The 12,098-nt window shown below is 48.2% G+C and overlaps 1 protein-coding gene across 3 annotated transcripts in view; it reads left to right on the top strand.

Moving 5' to 3' along the window:
- The window catches only part of MICU1 (mitochondrial calcium uptake 1), a 224,330-nt gene that overhangs the window by 145,546 nt on the left and 66,686 nt on the right, over nucleotides 1-12,098 (top strand). For all 3 annotated transcript variants that reach the window (XM_075935002.2, XM_075935003.2, XM_075935004.2), the window contains one exon: nucleotides 5,970-6,167. In XM_075935002.2, coding sequence (XP_075791117.2) covers nucleotides 5,970-6,167 — 198 coding nt within the window. The remainder of the gene's footprint in view (nucleotides 1-5,969; nucleotides 6,168-12,098) is intronic.

Below are 12,098 nucleotides of genomic sequence, written 5' to 3'. Positions count from 1 at the left end.
ACAACCGCACGTGGGGTTTCCCTGTGCTGGGGGGTCGGCCCCCTGGGCAGGCGCGTGCAGGCAGGGCTGTCCTGCGCGGGGGCGGGGGATTGGCACCGGGACAAGCGTGCCCGGGGCTTCCCTGTGCCGGGGGGGGGCGGTCAGTCGGCCCCCTGGGCAGGCAGGCAGGCACACATGCGTGGGGCTTCCCTATGCGGGGGGGTGTTGGCCCTGGGGCAGGCGCGTTCGGGGCTTCCCTGCGCCGCGTGGGGTTGGCCCCGGGGCAGGCACGGGCTGGTTTCCCTGGGGGGAGGGGAGAATCCTGGGAGGAGGGAGATGCAGGGGACTCTCCGCCTCCCCAGCCCCCCCACTCCCCAGCCACAGAACGCTGTCCCCACTCCCCAGCCACAGAACGCTGTCCCCACTCCTCTGGCCCCAGCCACAGAACTTTGTCCCCATTCCTGTCCCCACTCCCCAAACTCTGTCCCCACTCCCCTGTCCCCACTCCCCGAACTCTGTCCCCACTGGCACCCTGTCCCCTGCTGCAGAACCCTGTCCTCTGCCCTCCCAGCACCCTGTTCCCTCTTCCCTGCCCCCAGCTGCAGAACTCTGTCCACACAAAATGTATAATTATAAATGCTTCATTTTAGATTTCAATAGCATGAATAAAAAAGACCATTTATTTCATAACTATGAACATCTGATTTAATTTTATGTATTGCATAATTTAAAAATAAGCTGTTTATCAGAGTGTGTAAGTAAGGGCTGGGGATAGCAAGTGATGGAGAGGAGGAGAATAGAGAGGGTGGGGCTTCATGGAAGGGGCGGGGCGGTAGATCTTCACCTGTTCTGAGATTTAAAAAGTGATCTTGGGTGTAAAAAGGTTGGAGACCACTGGTCTAGATGGTGCTGGGACCTGCCATGAGGGCCAAGGGCTGGACTCGATGACCTCTTGAGGTCCCTTCCAGTTCTAGTGTTCTGTGATTAACCATTTCTGATTTTACAAGAGAAAATAAGAGAAAATACTTCCTAAGTACTAAAGATTAACAGACTAGATTTGGTTTAAGTCCCTTACCACATGTTCACAAAAACATTACTGACCCATTGCTGATCTAGATTCTCCAGAAAGGATCTGCTTCCAAAATCCATAGCCTGTTTATTTTGTTTTCTTAGGTGAAGGAGGGAGAGAAGGATAGATAGAGGTAACACAGGGTGCTTTTGCTCCTCACCTTAAATAGGTCAGTCACCCTTTGAAGTGCATTTTTCTGAGGGCGACCCCTAGGTAAAGTTCATTCCTGCTGTGAGGATGACAACACCAGGAGGCATCAGCCCTTACCTTTGCTTTTGAGAAACAAGTTTGCTTCCTCAGGGTATGTCTGCACAAAACAGCTTGTAGCAACACAATTGGATGGACGCTGCCAAATCACTAAAAGCAGGGCTTGCTTTGTTGCAGGACTGTTTACACTAGTACAGGGGTCAGCAACCTACAGCATGCGTGCCATAAGTGGCATGCAAGCTGATTTTGAGTGGCACATGGAGAACTCAGCTTCCCCCCGCGCGCACACAGTGGGGAGCCCGTGCTGCCACTGAAGCCCTCCCACTTCCCCGGCAGCAGTTTAGGCTGCACCCAGTGATGGTGGGAGGTGGCAGCGCTGGGGCTGAGACAGAGGCTTTTCCAGCATTTGGGGCCAGCCCAGGGCTGCGTGGCTATAGTAGTATCTTCTCCACGGCTGGCCTGTGACTACATGGCTGCGGCAGCGGCACCTCCTCCAGCCTCTGGGGCTGCCACCCAGGACAACTGGGAAGTCACCACATGGCTATAGCCCCAGCTTCAGCCCTGGGGAAAGGCTGGAGCTGGATTAGGGCCAAGTGGTAGCTGCTCCTGAGGCAGGCTGTGGGGCAGCCGGTGGGGCTGGACTTGGGGCTGCAGCGTGGCATGGGAGTATTGGGGAGCTGTTGTGGTGGTGGCTGCTGCTGCGGCGGGAATCAGGCTGCCATTCTTCTGCCTTCATCACTGGTGGAGTGGCGCTGGAGACAAGGCTTGTGTGGTGCTTAAAATATCAAACTACAAGCCCAAGATTGGGGAACTCAGCAAGGGAAAGCTTAGGCCAAGGATCACACTAAACGATAAGCTCTGCATCTTTATTTATTAATGAAGCTGCTAAAATGTAAGTAGAACTGTTATTGACTTTTAAAAGTATCAATGGCACACAGACCTGTAAATAGAAGTTAAATCTCGGCACGTCACTTCTGAAAGGTTGCTAACCCCTGCACTAGTACTTGCTATAGCAAAGCTTTTATGGTTGAAGGGGTGGAGGGAGAGTATTTAAGCACCGGTGTATGACAAAAGCTTTGTTGCACATAGACACATAGTCACAGGGCACTAAACCCAGGATCTTAGATTTATTTTCACTAGAGGACACCAAGCCTGGGTGAATTCTTAGGACATACAACTGACAATATGAATGATGATTTAAACAGATGAAGAATATTTGTTTTCTTTTTAAAGAGCTAATGTCCCAATTTGCTTCTGCATTTAGAAAAAGTTATAAAATGTGTCATTAGTACCCTCACCAGTAACTTATGCAGTCTAGGGTACTATAAATGTATATGTTAGTGGAAAGTAAGAAGGCTAGATCCATCCTCCTCATTCTCTGGTTCTGAGCACCCTTTTTGTGGTTTCTGGAAGATTCCCACTCATCCTCCTTCATATCTTTACATCTTTAGAATGGTTGTTAAATTGATCTCCCAGTTGCAAATGAGCCATATTTTTTCACGGTTGCTTGTTGGAAGAAGACAAACAACTAGATTTTTAGATACTTACATGCCAGAGATCAGTCTCCTGGTATTTAATTTAGTGGATCTAATGAAAATGTGCTAAATTGAACACTGAGGGTGCCCCCCGGTCAGCGCCAGTACTCCTTGCAGAGTAAGGAAAGCCGGTGGGACTGTTTGCTAATGTCAACCTCCTGCTGTTAAAATGGCGCCAAGCTTGGATTAAGGTATGTCAACTCCAGCTATATTCTTTACATACCTGGAATTGTGTGTCTTAAACCGACCTTCCAGATTTAGTATACACCTAGCCAAAGAAAGAAATTTACCTTAAATGTCATAAGGAAGTGTACTGCTTTCAGGCCGTGGGTATCCATGCTGCCTTCCTACAGCCGCTGTCGACTCGTTCGCCAGCCCACAAACCAGTCTCGGAGCCCTCTTGCACAGTTAGGGCGGGGCGACAAGCATGCAGGCAAGCAGTTTCATTCTCTCCCCTAAGTCTCAGCCCAGGCAAGGCTGAGAAAGAGACAAACAGTCACAATTTATAAAGCCAGGCCTTGGGATCAGGGCGGGCAAACAAATACGGCCACAGTTTATAAAGCCAGGCATGACAGCAGGTGGAGCTGGCGGACTTCCTTGCAGGCAAAGGGCCGATGAGCACAGGTGGTTTGCTCCTTCAGGGGGGAACCTGCCACCCATAATACAGTTTGGCAGGGGGACGCAGGCCCACCCACTCCACTGCATTTCAGCGCAGGGCTCTAGCAGTGGCAGTGCCGGCTGCCCCTGAGTTGGTGGGGATCCTGGCTGCAACAGGCTGCTCCGATCAGTGGGTTAGTGGGAATCCGGGTCGCAACACGCTGCGCAGCTGAACTCCATGTCCTCAGCTGGAACTGGGCTGACTCCTCCGGGCTACTTCCCGGTTCCCCCTGAGATCCTACCTGGCTCCATGCTGAGTCTGCCAGCTCTGCGGGGGGTCAAAAGAGCTATCAGGGTGTCCATAGATTCTGGGGGTGGCTCAAGCAGAGGTCCGGGGGACCTGCCCAGTTTTCCAGGCCGGCCTATGCCCTAGGAGTCTGGGATAGGCCTCAGGACTTAGCAGAGGTTTCTGCAGCCTCCAGTTGTCACCAGGCTCCAGCAGTGGTTGTGGCAGCCTGGAACAGTCCTTGGGGCACAGCAGTGGTCCCAGTGGCCCAATCCAATTGTACCACTGAAGGCGGCAGGATGAGGCCCTTCATCGCCTCTGGAGCTTCGGCTGAGCCTTCTCTCTGCTCAGATGCTGGGCTCCAACTGAGCTGAGAACTGCCCCTCTTATACTTCTGGTCCCGCCCTTCTGAGATACTTTTTTGGTTCCATCAATTTGTTTTTTCACTTCTCCAGGTGGGTATTTCAGTTTTAGGAAACAAGTACCCATACATGAACTACTCCAAGACAGACCCAAAAGAGAAAATAAAGAGAATTCCACTTGTCATCGCCCACAGTCCACAACGCAAACCTCTCCAACGCATTATCCACAGTCTACAACCTATCTTGGAAAATGATCCCTCACCGTCGGAGGCCTTGGAGGAAAGGCCTATTCTCGCTTACAGACAACCTCCCCAACCTGAAATGTATTACTTCCAACAGCCGTGCTACACAGCTACATCATAAACATCCAGGAAGCCGTCCCTTCAATCAGCCGTGGTGCCAACTCTACCCACATATCTATACAAGGAAACTCATTACTGGAGCCAACTACATAAGCCACCAAATCAGAGGCTCATTCAAATGTACATCCAGTAATTTAATCTATGCAAGCAATGCCCCACTGCAATATATATTGGACAAACTGGACAGTCCCTACGTGAAAGAATTAATGGACACAAATCAGATATCCGTAAAGGAAACATGCAAAAGCCTGTGGGGCACACTTCAGTCTCCCTGGGCATGCATTAACAGATCTTCAAGTGACTGTTTTGTTACAAACCAATTACAGGAGCCAAATACACAGAGAAGGACTGGAGCTTCAGCTCATTCGCAAGTTCAATTCTCACACCTCTGGATTAAACAAAGATATTGGATGGTTAGGACATTACCTACCTATCAAACAATGGGGGAGAGAATGGTTCTTTGTCTTTGAAGAATCTCATGATGCCATCTAGATGTTTCATCAGTCTTTAAGTGTTTCCTGACTCTCTGTTATTTGCTAATTAATGGTTCTTATCTGCCTCCTTTGACTATCTAGTCTTAGGTGTTTATAGACTCGGCTTTCCCTTGATATATTATTTTATCCACTGCCTTTTCTTGTCCCCCCCCCCCAATTTTCCATTCTTCCACCACCACTCCATGTCTCCTATTTATTTTGATCCTAGACATCCAACACTCAGTCATCTGAAGAAGTGGGCTGTGCCCACAAAAGCTCATGATACCATCTACACGTTTTGATAGTCTATAAAGTGCTACCAGATTTTATTGTTTTTTCAGTTCTTCAGTTACCCATGCATTGTTTTAATGTTATGCTGTGTTTTAAAAACATGGAGGAGAAAGCATAAGTTTTGCAAGTAACTTTATTTGTGCCTTATTATTCTTTACACCGTTTCTTTTAATTATTTGTATTGATTTTTCTATAGTACAGAAGATTAAACAAACCATAACTCTCAGATTTGAAATCTATATCAGTGATTCAGACAGTGAAGCATATCTGCACATTATTATTATAAAAATAATAGCGAGGGGGAGGAATGAACAAAACTGGTAAGATTTGAAAATATATACTAGATCAGTGTATATAACTTATGAGATACTTCATGTAGACAAGGTTACAGCTGTTCTACCCCTCCTTCCATGCAATACATCTTGGGCTCTTACCTACTGCTTTTGAAAAGATAAACTTCCTGTTGTCTACAAGTGATTCTGTTTCCCTAGTGCTTTTACTAGTAGCACTGTTCCCTCCAGGACAAGATCAGCTAGGCCATCAAACTGGTTAAAATATGAAGGTAACAACCACATTTCTAATGTACTTTTTAAACTGAGGATTGGAAAAAATAGAAATCTACAACAAGCCACCCTCTGCGCTGAAATAACAAAGTAACCTCCTTTTGTAAAGAACCACTTTCCAGGCTTAAGAACCACAAAGTGGTCAAGTGTAACACTTCAGCCAGCAGGCACAGATAAAAGTGATACATTGGCTAATGCAAGTATTTCTTTATGATGCTGTTTTTCCTACGTTTTTTCCTGCTTAGGTCCAGAGCATTATTCGCTCCCAAACGTGCATGGGCATGCGTCACAGAGACCGTTCTACTACAGGAAATACTTTAAAGACTGGCTTCAGCTCTGCCCTGACAACGTACTTTTTTGGATCTGATCTGAAAGGAAAGCTAACAATCTCAAACTTCTTAGAATTCCAGCGCAAACTTCAGCATGATGTTCTGAAGCTTGAGGTAAGAGTTTGTTGACTTGGAGGGGGCTAATTGAAATCAGTCATGGAGTGTACTACAGTGGTGCATTGAAATCACCGGAGGGCAGTCTTTATGAAGGTCGGGGTAGGTGTGGGCAAGGAGGGAGAGCTGGTACTAGAAATGTATTGTAGAAACTGTTGTCATAAGGATTATCATTCTGAATCCGATTAATGGTTCAATATCAATGCACCTTTATGGGATAACCTGCCCCAGTGGAGTTTGTCTAATCCCCAGTAGTTAGAGGGTTACTTGTACCCTGAAGCATGAAGGCTTACGTTCTTTCCAGTACTTAGATTTTTAAAAATTTGCTATTATAATGATGGATAGTCTTGTTTTATGTAAATCTTTCGTCCTTTTCTGCATCCTGCTAAACTCTTTGTTTCAGTTCCATGATTGTGCCAATGACTTTCTCAGGGTAACTTGCATTGTGTGAAAAGTTTTATCTTTGTGTTAATTTTGAATTTTCCACCACTTAATTTAATTGAATGTCTTATTTTTATATTATGAGAGAGCGTTAAGATGCTCCCAGTCTACACACACTCATGTTCAGATGTATGAATTTAAGCACCTATTGATTTTTAAAAGTAGCTGTACTCAGAAAAGCAAGTATAAAAATAGCATTATGGAATTTTCACTTTTCATTTTCTCTCAATTTTCAAATAAAATCTCATCACTTTAAAGGTAAAACCTTTTTTTCTGACTAACAGTCCTGCATGCTCGTTCTGGGTGACAAACTAGAGCCCTGGTCACCAACCCGTTGATCGCGATCGACTGGTCGATCGCGAGGCCTCGGCCAGTCGATCACGAGGTGTTCGGGCAACCCGGCCCCCTATTTTCCCCCCACCCCCGAGAAGCCCCACTACCTACCTCTAGTGTACTGCCGGCTTCCCGGGGGGTGGACGGAAGTCCTCTCTGAAGCCTGCATCACTTCCGGGGGTTCCGGAAGTGCGTGGGCTGCTCCCCTCCCACAGCTCTGTTGCGTGCTGCAGGAGGGGGCGTTGGCTAGAGGAGGAGTGCGGAGGCCCTGGGGTTTGGCCGCGCTGCAGGAGGAAAGGGAGTTGGCCGGGCCGCGCCGTGGGAGGGGGGTTTAACCTCGGAGCAGGCGCCAACGGTGGTTGGCCGTGCTGCAGGAGGGGGTTGGTTGCGCTGTGCCACGGGAAGGGGGTTTGGCCCCGCTGCAGGAGGGGTGGGGGTTGTCCCTGAGGCAGGCTCCCGAGGGGGTTTGGCCCCACCGTGAGAGGCGGGGGTTAGCCTTGCGGCAGGCACGCTCGGTGTTCCCCTGCGCCGCGGGGGGCCCGGAGGAGGCATGTGCTGGCTTCCTGCGGGGGGGGGGGGAGAGAATCCTGAGAGGAGGCAGATGCGGGTGACTCTGCTGCCACTGGCACCCTGTCCCCGCTCCCCAGACTCCACTCCCCTGTCCCCAGCTACAGAACTCTGTCCCCACTCCCCTGTCCCCAGCTACAGAACTCTGTCCCCACTCCCTGAACTCTGTCCCCACTGGCACCCTGACCCCTGCTGCAGAACCCTGTCCTCTGCCCTCCCAGCACTCTGTTCCCTCTCCCCTGCCCCCAACCGCAGAACTCGGTCCCCAAAAAATGTATAATTATAAATGCTTCATTTTAGATTTAAATAGCATGAATAAAAAACAGACCATTTATTTCATAACTATAAACACGTGATTTTAATTTTATATATCGCATAATTTAAAAATAAACTGTTTATCAGAGTGTGTAAGTAAGGGCTGGGGATAGCAAGTGATGGACAGGAGGAGAATAGAGAGCTTCAAGAAAGGAGCAGGACTTCAAGGAAGGGGCGGGGCGGTAGATCTTCGCCTGTTCTGAGATTTAAAAAGTGATCTTCGGTGTAAAAAGGTTGGAGACCACTGAACTAGAGTGTCTTTTTTTTCCCAGCAGGTTGATTGAGTTAAGAATGTGCCATTGTTTTATGCTGGCATTTTTCAGACTACAACTGACTCAATAGTCTGTAAATTGGCAATGAGAAAAATAAACATTAAGATTTTGGAAAAATTAAACCAGTTCCACAGTAATGAGGGGAAAAATAAAATAGAGTTCTTCCATGCACAATGATAGAGCCACAGCTCCATACTCCCTGAGTTTTCCCAACACCAGTATTGCCCCCTCAGAGCCATGCAAAAAATGTCCCTGAAATATCTTCCTTGCACTTTACTGTAACCAGTGGTCTCACTTGCTCCTTCTTCCCTTGTGCCTCAGGTTCAAGCTTGTCACTGTTCTCAGAGCCTTATATCACTCCACTCCACTCCATCTCAAATACCTGTCTTTGTTTCTTTCATATCATTCTCCCCATTTCTTCCTCTGCTCCACCAGTGATGTTAGCCTTGACTATTCTTTGATCAGCTACTTGAATAAATGTATCAGTGACTTAGTTCACATTATTTCCTATGTGATGAGCGTTCTTCGGAGTTCTTTCATCATTTTATTCACAGTCATGTATTTCCTAAAGACCCATTTCTGTAGTGAAGCTGGTGAAGTATCTACATGACTTTTAAATATAAGTTTGAAAAGTAATTATGAATAACTTGTTATTTAAAATAGTAGTTATATCTTAACCTTGTGTTGCCAAAGCCCTGCATATCACTACCTTGATCACTCACATAATTTTTGAATTCCTTCTCCTTGTGTTGACTTTTTGTCTTTAGGTAGTAAGCTATTTTGGGCAGGGCATGTTCCTTCTTACTCTGTTTACAAAATATCTAGTACATGTCAGAAACTAGTTTCCTATGGGTTGCTCTCTGAAGTGGGCCTAATTATCCATGGCTGCTGTCTGCTTTAAAAAAAGAGATGTGGGAAGGAGAAAGAGAAATCTCTGTTATTATTTAAACTGCTTAAAAATATCTCCAAACGCCTGTTAGGGATGGTCTAAATCAGTGATTTTTAACCTTACTTCAGCCTGCACCCCTTTGTTTCTCAAAATATGTTCTCGCACCCCTTATTAAGATCGTTGAAGTAGGTCAGTTTTAAACCTAAGATATATCATAAAAATCTGGCATGTCTCGCACCCCCAGAAAGGGCATCTCGCACCCCTAGAAGGTGCGTGCACCCCAGGTTGAGAACCACTGATCTAAATAATACTTAGTCCTGCCTTGAGGGCAGGGGAGTAGGCTATGACCTGTTGAGGTTCCTTTCAGACCTTCTGAAATATTAATAATAAAAATGTTTGATTCCTTTTTTGTAAGTATATTTCTTATAGAAACACACAGTAATGTAACACAAGTTGCTAGGATCTTACCAATCTCCCTCTCCTGCTATCGCATTGTCCTCTCCTCAGTGGCATCTATTCTCTTTCTGGGTCTTAGTTTTTCTTTATAAAGTATGATGTGAAATTGCCTCTTTCAAATGAATGGAACAATATCATCCATGTGGTATTATACAGACAAAATACTGCATATCCCAACAGGAAATAGTACCTGGTTATGCTACTGTTCAAGAGTAAACAGGGACCGCTCAGCTTGCTTATTCAAAGGAGAAACATTTCTTACGTCAGTACTTGTCTCATACCAAGGGTATGTCTACACTACATGCCTCTGCTGACTGAGGCATGTAAATTAGACATACTGACATAGTCAATGAAGCGGGGATTTAAATATCCCCTGCTTCATTAGAATAAAAATGGCCAGTGCATTGTGCCAGCTCAACTGTTTGTCGGCACAAAGCAGCAGTCAAGACGGGGATCGGTCGGCAATGAAAGCCTTTGCCGAGTGATCCTGTAAACTTCATTGCCGTCTAGCCCCGTGGCCCCCAGACCCCCCACCAGCTCTGCTTCCCACCCCACCCGCCTCCCAACCAGTCCCGCCCCCCTCCTGGCCAGTTCTCCCCTCCCTCTCCCCCTCCCTCCCACAATCAAGTGTGTCCACCTGGAAACGGGGTCTACCTGGCAACCCTAGCTGCCAGTGGGCCAGATCTGGCCTGCCAAGCCACCATATCTGGCCCATGGCCACCTCACCAGGACCCTTTAGGCCAAGGGTGGGCAATAATTTTTGACGGGGCGGCCACTCCAAGAATTTAGGAAGTGGTCAAGGACTGCACTCTTCCATTATATTAATGGAGGGCATGCAGGGTCTGGGATGGAGGTTGGGTGCAGAAAAGTGCTTGGGATAAGGGAGGGAATTTGGGTGAAAGAGGCACTTGTGACCTAGGGCACTAGATTAGAGTGCAGGGGGTTGTATTGTGACCTAGGGCAGGGAATTAGGATACAGGAGGGGGGTGCAGGGTTTTGGGTTGTGAGCAAGGGCAGGAGGGGACTGATATCTGGGGCAGGGGACTGGGTGCCGTATCTGGGAGGAGATATGAGTACAGGAGGGGGGCAGAGGATTTGAGTATGTGGAGTAGGAGGCAGGAGTGGTGGGGTAAAGAGTTGGGTAAAGGAGGGACTGCGGTGCCAGAGGCAGGCTCTGGCTAGGAGACTTACCGGCCAGCAGCTGTTCCTGAATCAGCCTCCCTGCCTGCTAGTTGTTCCCTCTAAGCTGTGCCATAGCACAGCTTCACAGGTGATTAATTAGCTCCACCTAGGTAGTCAGTTCAGTACATGGATCCCTGAGCCTCTGACTGCGCGGGGGTGGAGGCGGAGATGGGACTGATTAATCACCTGTGAGCTGTGGGGCAGCACAGCTTAAGAAGGAACTGTGCAGTGCCTGCCCAGTCCCTGTACAGACAGTTGCCATGTGCTCTAGAGCCCCATGTGCTTCATAGCTGCCTGTTACTGAAACAGGAAGCTCCCATTGGCTGGTTTCTGACCAGAAATCAGCCAATGGGATTGTGCTGGGGGGGAGGGGAGCAGCTCCCAAAGCTTTCCCCCCTTCTCTCTGGACTCTGTTTTTAAAGAAAAACTGCTCCGCAGCCCCGTTTCTGAGCCGCATGCAGGAGGGGTGAGGCAAGCAGGGAGCCTGCCTGGGGGGTACCCACACAGTCCGCAGGCCAGATATGGAGGCTTGGCAGGCTGGATCTGGGCCGCGGGCCACATTTCGCCCAGCCTGCTTTTCACAGAAAACAGCTCATGCTTTAAAAAGCCGTCTGTTCTCCATTCCAGATGGCTGGGGAGGAAGGAGGGAGACTTCTCATGCAGTTCCTGCCTTCCAGCAAAATCTGTGAGCTCCCATTGGCCAATCTCTCAGTTTCCAGGCAATAGGAAATAAGAATTTTTGCTGGGAGCTGTCAGGGGTGGCTGTCAGTTACCCTTGCTGTTTCTTGCAGGTGGCTCGGCTGGAGCCAGCAGTGGGCCAGTTCTAGCTCAGTGATGAGCTGGCTCAAGGTCTCCTAAGCTGCATAAACAAGTTGTGAGATAATTAGGCTCAACGACATGTGTGGGAATTGGATAGCAGTGGTGTTTCTTGCTAGAATCTGCCTGTGAATGTTTATGCCCCTAAGAAAGGAATAGTTATAAAACAGCCGAAAGGCACTGTTTGAACGGACAATCCCACCTGTGGATCTAGGCCAGGTGGATGCCCAGGAATTCCCCACGCTGGAGCAGCGCCCACTACCAGCCCTCGAGAGCATGGACGGAGGGCCCGGGATTGTTGGTAGCAGAAGGGGCATAAGCATTGGATCCTTGCTTGCCTGCTTGCTTGCTTAATTGCCTGCTTCTCCACGGTGAGAAGCACATATTTAGTAATGGGTGAAGGCTGTAAGGCATAAAATGCTTTGGCAATAAAACCTCTTATGTTTATGCACCTAGTGTGGCTCTACTGAGTGTATCCGAGCCTCCTGATAGGGCATCAGGAGCAGGGGCAGTGTAGGAAGTCTTCTCCTTCTCTCCTCAACCACCTCCCCTTCCTCCTCTCTCTTATGCCTCAAGCGGAGCCACATGGAGCAGCGAGCAGCCTGAAGCAAACAGTTTTCCTCAGGTTTCTGCAGGTAATTGCCTCCCAGCCAGAGCCTG

This window comes from Pelodiscus sinensis, chromosome 8, assembly GCF_052426305.1.
Source record: "Pelodiscus sinensis isolate ZL-2025 chromosome 8, ASM5242630v1, whole genome shotgun sequence".
Taxonomy (NCBI): domain Eukaryota; kingdom Metazoa; phylum Chordata; order Testudines; family Trionychidae; genus Pelodiscus; species Pelodiscus sinensis.
This window is presented reverse-complemented; position numbering and strand designations above follow the sequence as displayed.